General features: G+C 57.8%; 2 protein-coding genes across 2 annotated transcripts; one reads left to right on the top strand and one right to left on the bottom strand.

Annotated features, from left to right (window-relative positions):
- The first annotated feature begins 71 nt into the window (after positions 1-71).
- On the top strand, positions 72-5957 carry QBC33DRAFT_343093 (uncharacterized protein). The gene is made up of 4 exons (XM_060423774.1): positions 72-238; positions 365-3457; positions 3519-3791; positions 3846-5957. The coding sequence occupies exons 2-4, from the start codon at positions 473-475 to the stop codon at positions 5772-5774; spliced, it is 5187 nt and encodes a 1728-aa protein (XP_060285346.1). The 5' UTR covers positions 72-238; positions 365-472; the 3' UTR covers positions 5775-5957.
- Positions 5958-6540: 583 nt separating this feature from the next.
- On the bottom strand, positions 6541-21749 carry QBC33DRAFT_532375 (uncharacterized protein). Its single transcript, XM_060427371.1, has one exon. The coding sequence runs from the start codon at positions 21708-21710 to the stop codon at positions 6723-6725; it is 14988 nt and encodes a 4995-aa protein (XP_060285347.1). The 5' UTR covers positions 21711-21749; the 3' UTR covers positions 6541-6722.
- Between the last annotated feature and the right edge of the window lie 98 nt (positions 21750-21847).

The raw sequence follows: 21847 nt of genomic DNA on the forward strand, positions 1-21847 counted from the left end.
AAGAACGCGCCAGTCCAGCACAGCTTGCTCCAACACTGACCACCAAACTTGCGACCAGCCGCGATGCATCCTGCCCATCGTTGACCATCGACAGAAGAAAACCTTCGAACTTTTCTTCTTCTTTGGCATTCGCTTCATTCTATGCCATCTTTGGCTCGTCTCGCTCTCTCGCCAAAAGTTTTTTACCCGTCTATGCAGTGACCCAGGACATCCTGCCGTCCTTGAAAACGAGGGTGATGTAAGTACACATCCATTGCATCAGGACTCTTAGAATTATTCTGAACCACACCCCGTTCCTTTCCACACTCCTATTGCCCACACTGTCTTCCATGTCCTGCAGAGCACTGACATCACGCTTGTGCAGCTCCGACCCCGTTACAGCGTCGAGCGCCCGCCGTGCCATCGACAGTGCTGCCACCTTTGGGACCCCTCATACTCCCGCCATCCCGATCGCTGATCGCTCTCAACAAACATGCCGAGCAAAAGGAAGCGCGATATCCTCGACGGCTTCGATCCGAATAGATCTGACCCCGAGGACGAGAACTTCAACCCGACCGAGGATCGACCTCGGCGGTCTGCAAAGAAGTCGCGTCCATCAAAGACCAAGAAAATTGCATCCACTAAGCGAACTAAATACCGTGGCTCCGATATTGAAGATGACGAAGAACTGTCCGACAGCGAGGCGGATTCGTTCGGCGAGGATGACGAGGATGAGGAAGAAGAAGAAGACGACGACGACGAAGCCCTGTTGAATGCAACTGGCCGCCGCATGAGGAAGGCCGCGACCAAGCAACAATCATATAGAGAGAGCAGCGAAGATAGCGTGATCGCGGATTCCGAGGCTGGAGGTGAAGAGGCCGAACAATCGTCCGAGGAAGCCGCACCCCGCCCGTCACGTATCGTTGTGTTGCGTAGTACAAATCTCAGCCAGCTCCGAAATAGGCGCGGAAAGGAAGTCGCTACCCCTTCGGTAGCTACGCGCCGCTCGACTCGAGCCCGAACCGAGGAGACCGAGGAACAGCTGGTCGAGCTATCCAATTCAGGGAAACATGCGCTCGCCGCCCGGTCGTCAAGAAGTGGCAGCCCGGAAGCCATACACCGTACTACCCGGTCCACGCGCGGTGGCAAGGGAGTTAAGAAGATGCCTGCCGCAATCCTGGAGGCTACGCAGGAGACCGAGCCGAAGACCGAGCCCGAGGACCTTCTTCAGGATCAGGATGAGATAGCAGGATACCCCGAGGACGCCCAAGTTATCGAGAATGATGACGAAGTAAATGAAGATGTTGGAGCCATGGAGGTTGAAGATGCACCTGAGGAGAACCTGGCGGCCGAAGAGCAGCGAGATGAGAACCAGGCGGCAGATGACGACGAGGATGAAGACGTCGCCCCAATTACGCGCCGTACCCGCAGTGCGAGGACCACTTCCGGTGCTGCAGCACCTGAAGAAGCGGATGATGAGGCCGAGAACGCTGGGACCTCGCGTCGTCTGACCCGGAAGTCGGGGATGAGAAAGTCGGTTCAGTCGCCCAGCAGCGACTTTGAGCCCGGCGACGAGTCGGGAGCTGAAGAATCGGGCTCTGAGGCGCCGCCAAAGGATGACGATGCCGATTCTGGCGCTGTCGATAATGCGGACGACTCCTCGAGCCCGACCCCCCGTGGGCGGCGAGCTGGTCAGAGTAAGAGCTCGAGGTCTCGACGCAACCAGGATTCGGGCGACGAGGAGGTCGAGCTTGACAAGGACGAGATGGCCGAAGAGCTCGAAGAACTTCGGCAGAGCTCGCGCTCGCGGCCTCGCCGCCGTCGTCAGCGGTCACCCTCTATCCAATATGAAGAGCCCTTGACCAAGAGGAGGCGTGTGACCAAGCCGGTCGACTATAGCATCAAGGCCATTGACCCAGCGGCCTTTGAAGTGGAGGACGAAGAGCCTGCTGCCACACCTCAACGAGGCGGGCGCAGAGGCGGGCGAAACGGCGCAAACCAAGTTTGGGAGCGCAACTTCAACACGACTTATGGCCCGTTTGGCGGCGGCGGCGGTGCAGGCTCTCTTCTCAATGGCCCCTGGGGCACCGGTGCTACTGGTGGTGTCGACTCGGATAGCAGCGATGACGAGATGGTCCATAGATCAGGGGTCGGCGGCCCTGTCGGCATGACGCCCACCACCGCCGCACCACCCGTCGGGCTGTTCGGTGTTCCCGCCCAGACCCATAACGACGGAGGAGTCGGCGGCATCGGTGGGGCAACTCCCAATGTCGGCAAGATCAAGAGCCAGAAGGCCTTCGCCGACGCCGACCCTCTCGGGGTCGACACGAACGTTGACTTTAGCAAGGTCGGTGGTCTTCAGGGCCATATTGACCAGCTGAAGGAGATGGTCCAGCTGCCGCTGCTGTACCCCGAGCTCTTCCTCAAGTTCCACGTCACGCCGCCTCGCGGAGTCCTGTTCCACGGCCCTCCCGGAACCGGCAAGACGCTGCTCGCCAGAGCGCTTGCGAACTCTGTCGGGTCCGGTGGTCGGAAGATCACCTTCTACATGCGTAAGGGAGCTGATGCTTTGAGCAAATGGGTTGGCGAGGCCGAGAAGCAGCTTCGGCTGCTCTTCGAGGAAGCACGGAGAACCCAGCCCAGCATCATCTTCTTCGACGAGATTGATGGTCTCGCGCCTGTCCGGTCTAGTAAACAAGAACAGATCCATGCGTCTATCGTCTCGACGCTGCTGGCTCTGATGGATGGCATGGACGGGCGTGGCCAGGTCATCGTCATCGGCGCGACGAACAGGCCTGACAACATCGACCCGGCACTTCGCCGGCCGGGCAGGTTCGACCGTGAATTCTACTTCCCCCTGCCTGACGTGGAGGGCCGGCGATCCATCCTCGACATCCACACCAAGGACTGGGGCCTGACAGATGAGTTCAGGAACGCGCTCGCCGAGAGGACCAAGGGCTACGGCGGTGCCGATCTACGGGCCCTCTGCACCGAAGCCGCCCTCAATGCGATCCAGAGAACCTACCCGCAGATCTACTCGTCCAAGGAGAAGCTTATCGTTGACCCCGACAAGATCAGTATCCATGCCACGGACTTCATTATCTCCATCAAGAAATTGATTCCCTCATCCGAGAGGTCTACCGTATCTGCTGCGATACCGCTCCCGAAGGCCATAGAACCCCTCCTGAGGAGCCAGTTCAAGGCGATTGTGAAGAGCATCGACGAAATCCTACCTCGCAAGAAGAAGATCACCGCACTGGAAGAAGCCATGTTCGAGCAACCCAAAGACACGGACCATGGGTTTGGTCGGGAAGCTCTCCAGCAGGAGTTCGAGAGGTCTCGAATCTTCCGGCCTCGCCTGCTCATTGCAGGGAAGGCTGGCATGGGCCAGAACTACCTATCGGCAGCCATCCTTCACCACTTGGAAGGCGTACATGTTGTGAACTTCGACTTGGCGACATTGCTTGGCGACGGACGGGTAAGTTTTGCACAGCCTAATCTATCCTGTCGGGAAGTCCCACTGATCGAAATGATTGTAGCCCCTTGAACAAGTGATCGTCGGCCTTTTCAGCGAAGTCAAGCGACACAAGCCCAGCGTCATCTATGTTCCCGACATAAACACGTGGTGGTCGGCATTGCAAGGAGCGGCAACCACCACGTTTGCGACGTTGCTCCGGTCCATTCCGCCAACCGACCCCGTCCTTCTCCTCGCTACCGCAGAGAATGAGATCTTCGATTTGGATCCAAAACTCCTAGTTGATCTCTTTGGCTTCTCCAAGAAGAACCGGGCGGTTATTGACCGTCCGAACAAGGTGAGTGCTTCTCCTGCCCTCGATATGACTTGCCCCCGCTAACAAGACCGATAGAGCGTCCGCGTTGAGTATTTCACCAACATCATCGAGCACCTGCAGAAGGCGCCCACCGATTTCCCGGATCCTGCAGACCGCAAGAGGAGGGTTCTGGAAGTGCTCCCCGTTGCCCCTCCCCCGCCGCCCCGGACCCTTACCAAAGCGGAGATCAAGGCGCAGCGCAAGGCCGACCTGCATTCGCTGAACATACTCAAGACCCGGCTGCAGCCGATCATGGACCAGATCCATCGCAAATATAGGAAATTCAGGCAACCAGTCATTCCGCTGGCCCATGTCGCCTATCTGTTCGACGAGTCCGATCCAAACTATGTCCGGCCGGATCTCGCCGAGGGGGAGCAGCGACCGTACGAGATCGCCAGGGACAAGGAAGGGACCGAGGGACTCAGAGATACCGCCACGGGCAAGTTCTTCTACAACCTCGAGACTACGACGATCGAGGAGCGGTTGGCCAATGGCTACTATGCTCGGCCCAGGGATTTCTACCTGGACATCAACAAACTCTACAATGACGCCAAGAACATTGGTGACAGAGAGCGAGCATTAAAGGCCAATGAGCTCCGGACCAACGTCGAGGTCGATGTTACGGATATCGAGCAACAGCTCACCAACCTCGGCATCAAATTCGACGAGCTGTACCAGCGCCAACTGCGCAGGGTGGAAGAGCAGGCTGAACGGGCTCGAAAGAGGCAGGCCATGCAGTCGATCGTCGACCTTGTCACATCCGACGTGGCGGGAGATAACGACAGCGACTCCCAGGGCCCCGTCGGGGTGGGTTTCCCCCCGGCCGGGCGCTCGACGACGGGAGCCCGCTTCCAAGTCATGAGCCCCCACTCCAACGGACACGGCGCCATCACATCTGATTCCCATCCACTGACCAACGGCAACTCGGTTCCGTCCCGCCAGGACGGCGAGGACACTCAAATGGCCGGCATGGATGAGGAGACGCAGCCCGACTCGATGGGCCCGCCTTCCTTCTGGCCGAAAGTAGGTTCGAGGCAGCTTGGCGAATCGACGAGGGCCACTGCGGGGAACACCCAGGTGTCGCAGGTATCGGCCATCACATCCGTCCCGCCGGGCATGTCTCCGTCGGCGATCGTTAACGACGCCTCGACGACCAAGACGTCGGACCCGTCGACCAACCGGGAATCGGGTCCCTGGAGCACGCAGGCGACCAACGGCTTCCACAGCAACCCGGAGCAGCAGCAGCTGCTGCTGCAGCAGTCGCAGCAGTCGCAGGCGCTGCCGGACACGCAGTCGCAGGCCGGGGCCGGCAGCGGCGGGCCGCCCAGCCAGTCCACCAGCGACGAGCAGTGGCCGCACTCGCAGGCCCACGGCCTCCTGCGGGGCGCGATCAAGGCCCCCATGGGAGGTGGGGGGCCCTTCGGCGGAACAAGAACCAGCCCGACCTCCTCGCAGGTCCTGGCCCCGCCAGACGATAAGCCGCGCAGGCCGTCGGCCGTCAGCATGGCGCACATCCTCAACGACGACGGCAACAGCGGCGGCAGCAGCGGCAGCGGCAACCAGCAGGCGTCGTCGGCGTCGGCGTCGGCGGCACAGCAGCAGCCGCCCTCGTCGATACGCAACTCGGGGACGTCGACCATGTCGTCGTCGCAGCAGCAGCAGCCGGTGATCAACGAGGCGTCGGTTGCCGACTTCCTCGAGACGATCGCGGGGGCGACGTCGGGGTGCACGATTGAGCAGCTCGAGCAGATCAGCCGGGAGCTGATGGACGAGATCTGGCGGACGCGGGCCGAGTGGAACCGCATGAGGGTGCTCGGCGCGCTGACGCGCGTCTTCAACGACACCATCGCCGACATCGAGACGATACAGGGGCTGGCGCGCCTCGGGGAGGGGGGCGCCGGGTGCAGCCAGGAGGGGGAGGGGGAGGCGGAGGGGGGTGCGGAGACGTTTGTGTATCTGAGGTGAGAGGGCGAACAGGGGGCGCCGTGTAACACGTGGGGTGTTTAGGGGGGGGCGCCTTTTCTAGTCAGGTGATTCCCATGGTGATGATGACGACGAAGGAAGGAGTATACAGAGTTTGTCGGGATAAAATTTGCCTACCGAGGTAGAGGCTTTTGGGGACGGTGGTTGACTAGGATGCTTTTGGGGACGGTGGTTGACTAGGATGCTTTTGGATCCAGATCTGCCTAAGAAGAGGTGGCGGCACACAACCCCGAACCCCTTTTTCTGTGTTTTTCATTTCTTTGGTACGGCAAGACTCTCGTGTTTACTTGTTCAGGGGTTTGCAGGGTAATGGCCCAGGGCACAGGCGGGAGAACCCCACCGGATGGATGGATGGGTGCGGTACGGTACAGAGTTGGAGTGGGGGGTCTCGGGTTGTGGTGTGTGCTTTGTTTATTCAGCTTGGTTGTCGTATGCGCACACACACACACACATACACATACACCTGTTACTTGTTTTGTAGGTGTATTTTGCAGATAACTCACGCCATTTGGTATGCGTGCATACTTGTCGTTTTCTCTCTTGTGTTTCCTTTTCTGGTTTATTGGTGGACTTAGACATTGTGGATCACACTACCTTCTCCTTTTCGTATGTCAGTTTGGCGATAGGTAGGGAGGGGGAAGGTAGATATGGTAGCGTAGCGTCTGAGAAGGATGTTACGACGCCTTGAACAGTACAAACCAATGAATAGAAGATGAATATCAAGTCATTTCTAGCTATGTGTGTATTGGACGGAGGCCGTGCTGGCTTCATATCTTATTTGATTCAATTTATACTAGACTCTAGAAAGGATATGATCTAGACAGACAAGCCGGACAGGACAAAACAAACGGACTTTTTCTCTAATCTAAGTTTCCCTCTTAATCTAACTCCCAACTCCTCAACAAACAGAAAGGAAGAAAAAAAAAAATTTCACGAATTAACCTCAGCAAACCACGTCCTCAACAGCCCCGCTAGCGCGGAGGGGAGGTCGTCGAGGTGGTGGACGATGAGGTAGTAAGGGAAGGGGAACGAGTCGAGGTACCTCTCAACGACGACGCCGCCGTCGGCCGTGAACCTGGCCTCCTTGAGCTCGAGGACGCTGTCTCCTCCGCCAGTGCGAGTGCCAGTGGTGCCGGCGGTACTGGTACCCTCACCACCGCTGCCCCGCCCGGCCCCATCCATGATGATGAAGACCACCATGACGCGCTCCTCCATCGCCTCGCGCAGCAGCGGCCTGATGCGCGCGTGCGAGCCCGAAGGCGTGAGCCCGTCCGACAGGATCAGGGCCAGCTGCCAGAGGTCCCTGCCGCCGGCGCCGGACCCGGCGGCGTTCTGCAGGCGGGCGAGGCGGAACTGGTCGATTGTGCGGCGGAGCAGGCGGGCGACGTCGGTGGCGTCCTGGCGGAAGGTGAAGCGGCGGAGGGCGCGGGCGCCTGCGTCGTGGGAGGCGAAGGGCTCGGCGAGGTCGTGGGCGACGAAGACGTCGGAGCCGAAGCCGAGGACGCCGACCTGGCCCGCCTCGAGCATGGCGAGGGAGCGGGAGACCATGACGAGGGACTCGAGCGCGAGGGCGCCCGAGGCCGAGTCGCCCATGCTCCGGGAGTCGTCGACGCAGAGGAGGATCTGGTAGGAGCGCTTGGTGGGGATGCTGCGGCGCATCCAGATCTTGTCGCGCTTGTAGCTCGACGCGATGTAGGGGATAATCTTCTTGATGTTGAGCCGCTTGCCTGTGCGGAACGAGCCCGACAGCTTGGTTGACTGGGACGGGGTGAGAATCAGGCGGAGCTGCGAGGTCAGGGACAGTGACAGTGGGTGGGTCTTGGCCTGGAATGTCGCCCAGAGCTGGAGCGCCTCCGAGAAGTCCCGGAGCGTCTCGTCACCCTCCGTGATGTGCGTGGTGGACAGCTGCGTGGATGTCTCCTGAATTTCCTCGTCCTCGGAGTCGTCCTCCAGGGGCTCGGTTGGCAACCCATCATCATCGTCGTTCACGTTGTATGCTCCTTGGAGAGTGGCCACCCCGGAACGGCCCTCCTCGCGGCCCGATTTCTCGCTGTCTTGTGGCTCCTTCTGCTCCGAGGCATCATCCACCTTGTCGTCTTGCTTCATCTCCTCATCCTCGGCATCCTCGGCGAGCAGCTGATTCTCTGCCTCGTCCGCTTCCGTGTCGATTGCCATGGCATCGTCCAGCGGTCGGACTTCCTCGTCGGTGGCGCCACCCATTGCTTGCGTATCTTCGGGAGCGTTCTCGTCTTGGAGATGCTGGAACTCGGACTTGGCCATCTCGGCCTCGGTCATGTCCTTCTTCTGCTGATTCTCCTCGCCTTCCGCGGCGGCCTCGATGTCCTTTTGATTCCTGTGCCAACGCTCCAGAGCGTCGCCGAGCTTCTTGAAGGGGTGAGCCTTGCTCGACTCCTGTCTCGTGTCATCCTCGGGCTGGGTGTGTTCTTGGTCGGATTTCGACAGCGACCCCTCATTGCCAGCAGCAGTCTCCTGATCCGCGGAGTTCTGCCCGACGTCGCCCTGTTCCCGTTGGGACGCCGTGTTCTTCTGGGCATCCTCCTCGTCCTCGGCGTCCATCTCGGTCTCCGCCTGGCCTCCGCCAGCCTGGACGTCGCTCGGGGCTGCGTTTTCGGGGTCTGCGTTACCCTCGTCCAACGCAGGCTGTTGCGGCTTCTCCTCGTCCTGGGCTTCGTCCGGATCCTGCTCCTCGTCCACCTCCATTTCGGACTGGGTATCTTTACCGTCAACCTGGTCCTCGATTTCTTCTTCTACGCCAGCAGCGTCCAGATCATTTTCCTCCTGTCTCGGTTCCCCGTTCTCGGCATCGTCATCATTGTCCTCCGCATCGGACAACTGGGCCTCAGGGTCTTCTCGAGGATCCTCGATATCCGAGAGCTTATCCAGGTCGTCATCCGTCTCGGGCTCGTCCGCATTGTCATCGATGTCGATCTCCATATCCTCGGGGAGGGCCAGCGTCTCGTTATCCGGGACGTTCTGGTCCTGGTTGTTCAGCTCCTCCTGAGCCACGCCCTCTTCCTGCTCCGCGCCGGCCTCCTCCTCTCCCTGATCTCCCTGTTCCTCCGGCTCCACAGCCTGGTCTTCCTCCTGCCGCGCGTCGTCGGCGCCAACCTGCTCCTCCTTCTTCTCCCCCTTCTTGTTGTCGCCCTGCTGGTCCTTCTCGGCCTCCTCCTCCTTGTCGCCATCCCACATCTTCTCGTCAACAGCGGTGGGATCCAAATCATCGACGTCGCCCGCCTCCTCATCCATCTCATTCTCTTCGTCATCCTCATCACCATTCTTAGACCCGTTCTCATCTTCCTCATCCTTGCCGCCAACACTCCCGAGCTCTCCCTCCAGATCATCCATGCCCATATCCACGGCATCTTCCTGGTCCTCGATGTCGTTATCCGGCTTGTTGTTCGGCTCTTGCGCCAGCTCTTCCAAGTCCTCGTCGGGCTGGATATCCTTGCTGATATCCTCGGCGCCCTCGCCCTCTCCGAGGCCGGTGCCGCTCTCCAATTGGCCCGAATCTCCGGACTTCTCGTCACCCTTCTCCTGCGGAGTACAGAAGCCCTGAGACGCGATTTGCACGAATGACTTGCCCAGGTTATATCCCATCCGGCAGAGGGCCCTGTGCAGGTTTGCGAATCGCGCAATGTTCTGCCTGCAGATGGAAGCGTATTGTTGGAGGAGCGGCAGAACGACGCGGAGCAGGGCCGTGGCCGACCGTCGGGCGACGTCCTCGCCGAGGTCGAGGTCCTTCAGCGACAAGATGACACCGCTGACCTCCTGGGCGACCGTCTCCATGCGGAGCGACCTATTCCGGCTGGCCAGGCCGCCGCTGTACTTGACCAGCCACGCCGGGTCCTCGGTCGAAGTGGGCAGCGATTTGCCCAGCTTCTCGACCTCCTGGATCGCGACCAGCAGTTTCTTGGACGCCGTCATCATGGTCCCGACGAAAGCGTCGACGTCGCCCGCGGTGCCTCCGTCCACGGCGTCCACGAATCTGACGGTTGTCCAGGGCTCGATCTGCTCCAGCACGAAGGCGAGGTCGGGTCTAGCTTCGCCAAGCTCGCGGACCATCTCGCGGAGCTTTCCGAAATCTGCCTCCATATGGGTTTGGAGCTTGCTGTGCTCTGAAGTCTCGAATCCGGAGGGGAGCTTAGGCAGAGAAGCCCGGCGTGTCAAGTGGCTCTCAAAGACGCCGACCCATGCGCCAAGTTTATCCATGGCATCCCGATTATTAACACCGCCAAGCTTAGCATGGACGTGGACAAGATGAACTGCAAACTTGAGCATCTGCACCAGCCAGCGCAGGACCTGGACACTATTGGACTGCCGATTCTCAGTTCCGAGGACCATGTCCACCCTCGGACTCGACAGCACCTCGACATCGGCGATGGCTCGCTCGACGGCGCCGAGGGACCGGACTGACTGGCAGAGATCCCGTCGCTGCTGGATGACGGTGTGGAGGGTGCCCTCGAGGTAGCCGACGCAGCGGTCGACGGCCTCCCTGCTGAGGTCGCCCGAGTGCTCGTGCGTCGCGGCCCTGAACCGTGCCGCGAGGTCGAGCAGCTTGTGGTAGTAGTACTCCATCTCGGCGGGGCTGAAGCCCCGGCAGTGCTGGAGGACGGCCGAATCGACTAAGACGACGGCCGTGGATCTCTGCCGCTCGAGGACGTTAGTGCTGGGGCTGCGGCTGAAGCCCATCTGCCGCATCGTCTTGAGCGTGTCGACGAAGAGCCTGGTCTTCCTGGTCTTGAGGTGCTTGACTTCATCCTTATTTTCGTCCGTCAGGATGGCAGGCGTTTCCTTCTTGAGTGACGCCATGGAAGCAAGGAGATCGGATATGAACGAGTCCACTATATGCGCCCCTTCTATCACCGACTCCGGCAGCGACCCGATCTTGGCCATGACCTTGACGATCCCAGCGGGATTCGAGAGTCTCTGCCAGTGAGTATCATCAGCCAGACGTGGCATCAGTTGGCTGCACAGAGATGCCGCTGCTCCGTCAATGTCCAGTCTGGACGCATCTCCACCAAACGCCGAGGCGTCTTCCGCCTGCTCCTCATCGGGCAGGCCTTGGTCAAGGATCGACCTCATCGGCTGCCCCAGGACGCCACGGAATTTCCGCACGAGCTTGAAGAGTTTCTGGTGGGACTTGCGGGAACTCTCGCGGAGGGCCGAAATGTTCTTGTCGCGCCAGGAGAACAGGAGGAGGACGTCCTTCATCTTCCGATCCAACGGCGCCCTGCCAGCGCGGATGAACTCGGCCGCTTTCTTCTCGTAGCGGCCATATACCGAGATGAAGTTCTGCGTGGCGTCGCGGACGACGCCCAGGGCCGGTGCCTCCTGGACGAGGAGGTCCAACTGGTTCTTAAGCTGCTTCAGGAGACTCAGCCGTGCAGCAAATTGGCCGACCACGGCATCTGCGAAATACGTTTCCAGGGTCTGGAGCAGCTCGATAGCGTAGCTCCTGAGATTCTGTTGACCTTCCTGGAGCTTCAAGCATGGCTGGACCACGATAGCCCCATAGGCGATGAACCACCAGGACCTGGCCTCGTCGTGGCATTTCTTCTCCTCCGTGTCAAACAGCCTTGCCCAGCTGGACAGCTCCAGACGCCGCCAGTCATGAATGGTGTTTGTAAGCCGCTCATAGAGCGGTGTTGCCTTGTGCACGTGGCTAGCCCAGCCGCCTTCTTGCCATTCGTAGACGAAAGAATGGAGATACTCCACCCCCGTGATGAACTTTGCCAGCGGTTCTTCAACGTTGAAGTCGAGCAGCTTATCACAGGCCACGATGACATCCGTGAGGGTGTGATGGTGCCCGATCTCATCCACGGCTTGGAGGTCCTGGAACCTGCTTTTGATGCTGCCCACGAGCGTGAGCAGCTTCCGGATCTCGAAGACGTTAGGGTCGGTGTAGAAGTTGTACATGTCCGATTGGAGGGATGTCCGGAACGTGGTTAGCTGCTCGTCGAAGACCAGAAGCGCTGGGGCAAGGAGGATTCTGTCCATGCCCTCGCCCCCAGCAGATGCTCGCCGATTCTCTCCAGATACCTTGCGGCCAATCTGCTTGCAAAGGCCCTGCAAGCCCCCTTGGGCATCCTGCGAAGACAAGAAGATGTTGGCGTGCGATTCTGCCAGGATGACTGAGACATCCCTGATCTTGTACTTGTCCTGGGTGGGTTTCTTTTTCGGCTTGTCGTCCTCCGCAGAATAATAATCAGGGAAAAGCTCGTTAAATTCCTCTTCGTCGTCTTCCTCTTGGTCTTCAAGGCTACCCCGGAAGCGGTACAGGCTCTGGTTTTGCTCTCGAGCCTTTCGGTCGGCCTGGAGCTTCTTGCTCCACTCCTCATAGTAGAACGCGAGGGAGTCAAAGAGGGATTGCCTGAGAGGGCCAGAAAGCTTGTCGAGACCTTCGATGCTAACGACGCTGGCAATGAATGACAGGAACTCCAGGTTGCGAGTCTGCGGGACGACCTCCTCATCGTCCCATGCACTGCCGTCGAGGAATGTTGGGATTTTGAGCAGACTGGCAAGTTCCTTGCTATGGCGGTTGCTCGCAGCAACACCATCGGACAGCGATAGGCCGATCTGGAGACACCGGAGGAAGTTGACCAACGGCGAGGTCATATCTTGATAAGCTTTGAACTGGCCAGAGACACGCTGAATGAGGCGTGAGATATTGTCGTTGACGAGCCGAAGCTCCTGGGCATCGCTCTCCGAGCCTCCTGACAGGTGCCGGACGACGGAGGACGTGACATCGTTCCGGACGACAATGTTGAGGATGTTATTGAATTCGCCTTGCAACCTAGAGAGGTCGCCACCGGATGGCCGATATATCGTTTGTACCAACGGCGGAGGCTCTCCAATCGTTCTCAGTTCGTCTTCGAGGAGGGCGCAGCGCAGGTTTGTCCGTCGCCCAGTGAATGCGTGCTCGATCTCAGAAAGGGCGGAGATCTTTTGTTCTAGAGCGTCTCGGAGTTGTTCGTGGAAGTCGAGCTCAACCTGTGCTCTCAGGTACGGGTCGAAGACCTTGTCAGGGACGTAGAGCTTAATGCATCCCTGGGCAAAATGCACCCACGCAATAGATGCATAGGCTGATCTTGGCTGGATCCCCTTGATCGCAGCTGTCAAGGCAATCAGGGAAGGGAGAATATGTTCTCGGAAGATCGGAAGGAAATGCGGATACTCAGCCGTGGGCGGTTCTGAGATTGAAGGGAGTGCCCTGGGCTCGAATCGGAGACCGCTCTCTCCTATGGAAACTGATGCCGGTCCCACGGATTGGAATAGTGCGCGATATACGTCCAAGACGTACTGCCGAAGCGAGTCGCTGTGGGCGCCCATGACGTCCGCCATCAGGCGTGAGAGTAGGCTGTTGAGCTTCGGGATTGGGTCTGTCCCAAGTGCCTCTGAGGCTTCAACAAGAGCACGTCCCATTTTGGGGAGCTCTTCTTCCAGGGACCGTAGCTCGAACAAGGAGGCTGACTTGATCGAGTCGAATTTCAGCAACAGTGATTCGGAAACTGTCGCAGTCCAAGGCCGAGTCTCGGTATCCTGCGCCAAGAGGTAGTCCAGCGATTGGAAAGCCGTCGGGGTGCCTGCGGGGCTGTGCAAGTGCATCTGGTACAAGGTGGGCATGTCCGACAACACCGTAACGTCGGACACTCGCTGGAAGGCCACGCTCTCGTTGGAGATTTGGTGCAGTGTCAGCGTCTGTCTGAGAGCCTCAAAGCCATTGGCGAGGAAGGGCCGGCGGTCTCTGGCGTGCTCTCCAATCTTCGCCTCCAGAGACGATATCTCCGTTGTCAAGTCCTTGACAAGGTCAGCCGCGTCGGCCCCATTCGTACGAATGATGGCGTAGGCTTTGCTAAGCGACTCTAAAACGGAGGATAGGTCTTGGACGGTGGCATCAGCCTTCCAGCGCAGTGTATCGAACCGTGCCGCCAGGCGTTCCATTTCTGCGACCTGTTCGAGGCACTGGACATCTCGTATTGGCTGAGGCCGGAGAAGGTTCCAAAGAACCTCCATGCTCAGCCCGGTCAACAGCTTGAAGCCAACCACGAAATTCCCTTCCAGTCGCTCGAGGAACGAAGTCGCCATGGTGCGAGTATCAACTTCCACGGTTTCCACGTTGTTCTTCCAGAGACTCAAGCCCTGGCCGAGATGGGCCTGAAACCTTGCCTCGTCAAAGGGCGAGCCGCAGACAAAATCGAAAGTCCGCTTCCAGTAATGCATGAGCTTTCTCAGCAACAGGCGGCGTTCCGTCCAGGTCCCGGCGTCGTTGAGATGCTCCTTCAGATAGGCATCGATGGCCCCAAGAGTCGACGACAGGAACTTGGAGACGTGTACGGTCGAGTCCTTGGAGACAGTGGCAACCTGGTCGGATATGCAGGATCTCTGGAATCGGTTCAACGAAGATGGTCGAGTCACGTTGACCTTTGACATCTGCGATTCCATGGCTTGCATTGCGGACTGTATCTCAAAGCAATACTCGTAGCAGATTGCCAGCCAATGTGGGTTCTCCTGCATATTCCCATCCAGCAAGGGAAGGATTAGATCGTTCTGAAGCGGGTGGGTGGGATAGATCAGCTGGACACGGCTGAGATAGCTCGAGAGCATCTCCTGGGATGGTATTGAGGAGCCCAGATGAGTTCGGATCAACGAAGGAGACATCTTCTCTGCCGTGGAACGATACAACTCGGAGATGGCATCGAAGACGGGTCTAGAGCCCTTCGAACTGATATACGAGAGAAGTTGCCCCAGAGATTGCAGAAGTGTGGCCACATCCAGTTTACCAGAAGCAAATAGGCCAAGCTCTACGGCCTTGCCGAACTTCTCAAGGACGGCCATGTCTTTCGCCGAGAGCAGGCCCAGTGCCGAGGACGCCGGCTGAATGGGATGATCAACTCCAGCTAAGCTTTCCAGCGTCTCGTTGACAGTGTGGAATCTTCTCAGGCTGGCTTCGATTGGCGTGATCCTCTCGAGGTACGGTTCCGGTTGTTGAGGGATGGTACCCAAGTACACCTCGACCGAGCGGTTCCTCATCGCTCTCGAGAGCTCCCCATATCTAGGGTCCAGGGTGAGGAAGATGCGGAAGTTGGGATGTGGCCTGATGACTCTCGGCTCGCCACCAGGTCCGCTGTGCTCGTTGATGCTCAGGAAGCCGTCTGGCCGCTCCAACAGGGAGTTGAGTCTGTCAAGGACAGACGCGCTGCAGAGGTTGGCATTATCCAGGACCAGCCACTGGCCAGTCTCGATTGCACGGACGATAACCCCATCGAGCCACTCGAACCGCGGGTTCTCCAAGGTCAGGGGCTTCAGGAGGGCATCTCTTGCCGTTGACAAGGCTGCTGACAAAGGGGCAGGCATGGGGCCCTCTGCTAAAAGACGCTCAACACAAAGCAGGATAGCGTCTCGGTGACGGCGCTCCCCGCTGGCCGGGACACCCAGGAGGCTTATCAGGTCAAAGACCATCGAAGGAGATTCCCTCGGCAGGATTGATAGGATGTGCTCTTGAACCGCCACCCGGAGCTGGCCGAGGCAAGCCTGCAGCTCTCGATGCGGATCGGCTTGCTCGAACCCGCCGATGAGATCCATGGTGTCTACATCGGCGTTGAGAGGGAAAATGACCAAAGCCTTGCCGGCCAAGGCGGCAACGTGACGCAATAGAGCCGACTTGCCGCTTCCTGACGGGCCGACGAGGATGCACGGGAGGTCTTGTTTGACCGCGATCATGACCGATTCGACCTCTGCCAGCCTAGGCACGACGTCGATGGCGGGAAACTGTGTTGGCTGCGAGACGATGCTCCTGGGGAGGGCGGCAATGCCCACCTGCGACACGAGGTCGCTGATGTCGTGGTAGAGGCTGTGCCTACCTGCGGGTCTCTGGAAGCAGGTCGCAAACAACTTCGTGACCTCTATTCGATCCCGGTCGGTCCGGAATCGCTGTCGTATTATAATGTCCAGGAGATCATCTGGCTTCGCACTGCCGATGAGAGGGTCGGACGATGCGAGCAAGTCCAGCCATCGGAGCGTATCACGCAGGTTGAACTCCCAAGGGGAGCCTTGAGAGCCGAAACTCTTCTTGGAAACAACCTCGTCGTCGAGCCTGGATATGAAGCCGATCATCTGATGTATGGTCTCGGGGGCAACGTCCCGGAACCTGCTTTGCGTAATGAGAAGGAGATCCTGCTCGGTGAATACATCGGCATAGACGACGATGAACCGGTTGACGAAGGAGCTTGGAAGTCCCTTCCGCCCGCCTCCCTGATGGTGCGGGTTTTGGGCCGCGAATAGTCGGAATTCCGGGTGCCGTTTGAAGACCTGGTCCAGCTCCGAGATGTAAACTTCTCCACGGTGATCGAGACAAGCGTTCAGGCCCTCGAGGACAGACTGGGAAGCAAGGTTCATCTCGTCCAGAAGAACCCATTCTCCCTTCTGCATTGCCTGCAGGAACGGGGCGTCTTTCCACGCAAAGTTACCCGCTTCGGCGCCCTCGACGGGAACGTCAGTTCCGAACAGGTCCATGAGATCCGTCTGGTCAGACAGGTTGATCCTTGTCAACGGCCTCCCGCAAACGCGGGCGAGGGCGCTGACCAGGGTCGTCTTCCCCACGCCAGGGCTACCCTCCAAAAGCACCGGCTTGTTAATCTGAAGCGCCCTGATGACTCTCATGGCATTCATCTTTGTCGTTATTGCCTGGAAGTCCACGGTGCTGTCCAGAGAGCCCGAGGAGCGTCTCTCGATGCTGAAGTCACCGATGCTGAGAAGATGATCGGCAATATGGATGTGCGGCTCGTCCCGGTACAGGGGCGTAAGATTGCAGCCCGCCAATTCGCTCAGCTTGTCGAGACACAGTTGCCGCTGCGCGTCCATTGCCCTGGGATCTATGGCTATCAATGCCGACGGGTTTGCTCCAAGCGTGTCGATGAAGACAGTAGCAGCTCCGTGAAGAAGGGCGAACCCTTGGGATGCTGAGCCACACTGGTTCATGAACGTCACCCAAGTGAGAATGTCTCTGAGGGAGAACGGCGCTGCAGACGAAGGTCGGAAGGTCTTCCCGAACCAGGTCGTGAAGCCGACAATCATCTCTGATACAGATTTCTGGGCTCCAGGGGGAACTGTCCGGAACTTCTCGGCAAGTTTCGAAATAACAATATCGAGGACGTCCTCGTCTTCCGATAAGGCCGGGACCCAAATCTCCGTAAAGCGGTTTCTCAGAGCAGGAGAGAGCTCCTTCTTGCCGAAGTCACCTCCTGGATTCATAGTGGCGAAGAACTGGAATCCATCATGGGCCCTGACGAAGGAGTCATCGACCCCCTTCTCAGCAAGGAGAAGACTCCGGTGAGGTTCCAGGACGGAGTTGAGCCTCTCCAGCACGGAATCGTCGGCGAGAGATATCTCGTCCAAGAGGAAGAACTGCCCCATTTTCATAGCGTGGACGAGGCTACCATCGCACCATTCGAAAAGAGCCCTACTCCTGTGCAGTGTCGAGTCGATTTGTGTCTTCAGGCTACCAGGAAGTCTCCCAACCTCACCAGGGGGGAGTGATTGATACCAGGCTACCAGATTCTCAAAGGAATCCTCAGGGTCCTTTCCAAACACTTGGGCGGCCTCCAGGAGATCGCGCTTGAGAGCATCCAGGATCGCTCCTCGGTTCCTGACAGGTCGCTGAGAACCGATGAGATCTCCAGTCTCGGTGTTTTGATGAGCGTTGACGATGTGTAGCTCGGTCTCACGAGCTTCGGCCAACAACTGACACACGGTGGTTTTGCCGCATCCAGTCTCTCCAACAAGCAGTACAGGCTCGTTGTTTTGGATGGCCCTCTCGACCAGCACATACAGACGACGCATCGCCTTTGTCCAGACAACCCCTTGACTGTTCTGTCTCTTGCAGAGATGCCGGAGCCCCGGAGATGAATCGCGATCGTAGAGGACGTCCAGGTCGATCTTGACTTTGAAGACTTCTTCGATCACCCTCTTCACTTCTAGCCGTTCTTCCTCCTTCCGTACTCTCTCGGCGAGAAGCATGAATCCGTTGCTGGCGACTTGATCCCGGTTGTCTGCGTCCCGCATCGCCCATCGGAACAGATCTCTGAGGGTTGCGAAACTGTTCTTCTGCTCGAAAACCCTGCTTTCCTGTCGCAGCCTCGAGAGTTGCTTGTAGACGGATACTATCCTTCTGCAGTCCGACGGCGCAGTATTTCTGCTCCGCATCTGCAAGATTGTCTCAAGTTCATCCTCCGGGATGTCGTCGAAATGGAGCTCGAGGAATCTGTTCCTGAATGCCCTAGAGAGCACCTTTCTACCACCATACAGGCCGGGAGGGTTCTGCGTGGCAAAGATCATGAAGTTCTCATGTGGCCGGACGACCTCCTGTGTCTCGGGGATCAGAAGCTCCCTGTTGTCATCCAAAAGTCGGTTCAATGCTTCCAAAACATCGGTTGGCGCAAGATTCAACTCATCCAGGACAATCCACGAGCCCTGTCGCATGGCCTGAACAAGTAGTCCTTCCTGGAACTTGAGTTTCCCATCATTCCCGGACACGTAAGTGCCGAGATATTCCTGGAGATCGGTGTGTTCATGGTTGTTTATGCGAACGAATTTGTTGCCGCTGAAGTTCGCCAGGTACTCTATCATGCTCGTCTTGCCTGATGAAGTCGGACCTTGGATCAGGATTGGGTAACGCCGGGTTGACGTGGCACGAACAAGATTCAGGAGATTCCTCTCGACGTAGGGGGTGATGATGTAGTCTGACCGCTCCAGTCGAGCCTCATCTCCCTGCAGAACCCAGTATTGATGGTCCATGGATCGATTCTTAAACGAGACGTAGTTCCTGCCATCAGTTGGCCGTTTTGGAGGCTGGGAGAGGATATTTGGACGTCTCAACAGATGCAGCTGGATCCTGGGCATGACCTCTCTCTCAGAATCCTGGCTTAGAAGAGTGAGGAAGCCCATACAGAACCCTTCGTACAGGGCTCGCTCTATGCCGTAGATGGTTGCGACATCATTTGCGTAGGTGAGGACCCGAGTCAAGGTACGCAGACTGAAATGGGGGACCTCGTTTGCTCCATCGACGAGCTTTTTGGATTCGGCCAGTGCCTTGATTTCCAAATAGAGGTCGGCGATGCTGTCGGCCACCTGGTCGATCCGGCTGTTGTTCCCAACGAGGTAGGTCTTGATGATTGTGAGCAGATCTTTCTTGTCCTTGTCCGGGCTCACGACGTAGATCTCGGTGAATCGAGATCGGAGTCCCAGGGGCAAGTCACGTTTACCAACATCCGTGGCAGGGTTCATCGCTCCAAAGACGCGGAAATCCGGATGGGCGTTGATTCTCTCGATCTCTCCCGTCTCAGACAGGAGGATCGACGGGCTCCCTTCCGAACCCGAGTGCAAGAGTCCGGCTATGCTCTCCAATGTATCTGGCGATGCCAGATTTATCTCATCCAGCAAAACCCAGTCACCGTTCCTTGCAGCCTTGACAACGTTTCCTTCGACAAACGCAAAAGCAAATGCCCCGGAACCGCTCGTGATTTGTATCTCAAACTGCTCAAGCCGTTGGGCAAAGGCGTCCCACCGAGGCTTTAGTTTCAAGAGCCGTTGCAGCTTGCCCGAGTCCGTCTTCCGGCGCTTCGCTGGTTGGCCATCGGCATCCTCCCCGGCTTCGCTGCGAGCTTTGCTCTTCTGAAGAGTTGACAAGATGGTTTCGAACATCTTGGGCGCTTTGTGCCATTCCTTGGCGACCTCCGTCCACCTCCCCTTGGCGAATCTCTTGCTGATCCGATCAAGGTAATCCTGATTTTTGTCGGCCGAGACGCCCGTCTTCTCGAAGAGGTCTTCAAATTCATCTTTCAACGGAACGGCCAGGCTACGAGAGTTCACCGGCTTGAATCCTCCAAGGAGGTCGCTAGCCTCGCTCTGTTGAGACAGGTTCACTGCAACCAGTTTATGACCCAGAGACTCAGCCAGTTGTTGAACCACCGTAGTTTTGCCGATACCTGTCTCTCCCACGAGGAGGACCGGCTCTCTCATCTTCACGGCGGCCGCAACTTGTTCAAGCAGCCGTTTGGCATGCGTCGTGGTGGCGAATGGCCGTTTCTGCTTCGCGACCCAGGTTGGTCGTGGTGTTTTCCGTAGTGAAACACGGCCAGTGGTGAGGTGGGATTCTGTGGCCTCCAGCTTCGGGACGTGGCTATTCAAGTAGTGTCTCACGCGCTTAGATGATATATGCATCTCCTCGGCTATCTTTGCGACCAACGACCCACGAGCAGCCTCCTCTTTGACGCAGCTAATGAAGCAGTCGACAGCTTCCATAAACATCCAGTCTCGAGTGGTCTCACTGATTGGCTCGTCGCCACTCTTACATCCGACTGCAGTCAGGATATGATCCAGTCGTCGACACCACTTGAGCAAATCTCTGGTGCTAATGGGGCGGTCCATCATCCCACGCCCAAGGGCCAGTGATGAAGGGCCATTGGATACGGCGAGGAGTCGATCAAAAACGGACAGAATGCCCGGGGTGTATTTGTGTAATCGAGGGTGGCTTCCATTGACGATATCCCGTAACTCCCCCTGGGGCAAGCTCTGAACAGGGAGAGGCTGCCACAGCCGAAGACCAATCAGACTGGGCAGGTTTTCTTGCCCGTTCATCCCAAGTGATGTCCTGACCGTGGCGAAAATTCGAAAGCTATCGGAAGCCTGGATTCTCTCTCCACGGCTGGGGATAAGCAGCTCCCCTCGCTCGACCAACGGGAGCAGGGTGCTCATGACCTCAGTCGGAGCGCGGTCAAGATCCTCGATCAGAACCCACCTCCCTTCCTTGACCGCCGTAGTCAAGACACCCGGTCGCCATTGGAAAGAGCCCGGCTTGGAGTCAGTGGTGTACAGCCCGAGGAGCATCTTGGCATCTGTCTGGTCATTGAGATGCAGTGTCACTAGACCGTTGTCCTTTCCAAGCTGTCTTGCCACCTCATGGATCAACGATGTCTTGCCAGCACCGGAGAGCCCGTGGAGCAAGATAGGTCCCGGGTTCTGAAGGAGATTGATCAACCGCTCCAGGTTACCAAGAGTGGTTGGCGTGGGTACCAGACTGGCCGGCCTGTGTACGGGGCCCAGTGGTCGGGGAAAGACTGAGCTTCCATAGTTAATCACAAGAGGGGTCAACTTCTGCGCCGGTAGTGGCGGCTGGACAGGCTCAGGTGATGCCTCCTTCGCTCTCCGACCAATTTCCTGGATCTCTTTGGCTCGAGCGTGCTCGTACAGACTAAGGAACGTGAGGTCTGCCTGTTGCCCGTCAAAATCTGCAACGAGAAGCTCGCCTTTTCGTATATGCTTCTCAATGAGCGCCTCAAGCTTGAAGTCCGAAGCTTCAAGCAGCTGACAGAAAATCCGGATAGAGAGGTACCTGACAGCAGCGTTCTCATGCTTGAAGAGAGCTTGGATGTCAGATAATTTGGTCAGTCCTGAATAGGTCCGTTTGTCGAAACTATTCAGTCTCCATATGGCCAAAAGAACTTGGACCAAGTGGGTTTCTTCATAGTTATCCAAGGCCAATGGCTTCAGAGACAGGCCCTCATCGTCGGGGCCGGGATATCTCAGATATTTCTGCAAAAATACTGAGAGATATGGGGCAAACGGGAGGATCCTCGCAAATGAGGTGGTAATCTGAACATCCTGGATTTCTCCCTTGGAGGGGAGTAGCCATCTTGCGCAGATATCCGCAAAGACGGCTTCGAAGTGGGCGAAAATTCGACCTGTAAGTCGAGGTATCAAAGCCGCCGCCGCAATGGCATCAAGAAAACTATGCGACTGATGATCTCGAACAATGTGGAGTAACTCGGGCGGTAGGTGCCCAAGTGCGGTCGCGTCGCTCAGCAGAGACGCCCTCTGCGAGCTCACGTCGATAACGGCCATTTTGGTGCCGTAAAACTCGAATTCTTGCGTTTAGTTGCCTCTTTTCGCACGTCGACTTTTGCAATGATCTAGGCTGGGTGACTTTTTTTGCGCACGGGCCATATAGCTAGCGGAGCGGAATTATCCACAGCCCAACC

This window comes from Phialemonium atrogriseum, assembly GCF_030411735.1.
Source record: "Phialemonium atrogriseum strain 8032-3 unplaced genomic scaffold QBC33scaffold_7, whole genome shotgun sequence".
NCBI classification, from domain to species: domain Eukaryota; kingdom Fungi; phylum Ascomycota; class Sordariomycetes; order Cephalothecales; family Cephalothecaceae; genus Phialemonium; species Phialemonium atrogriseum.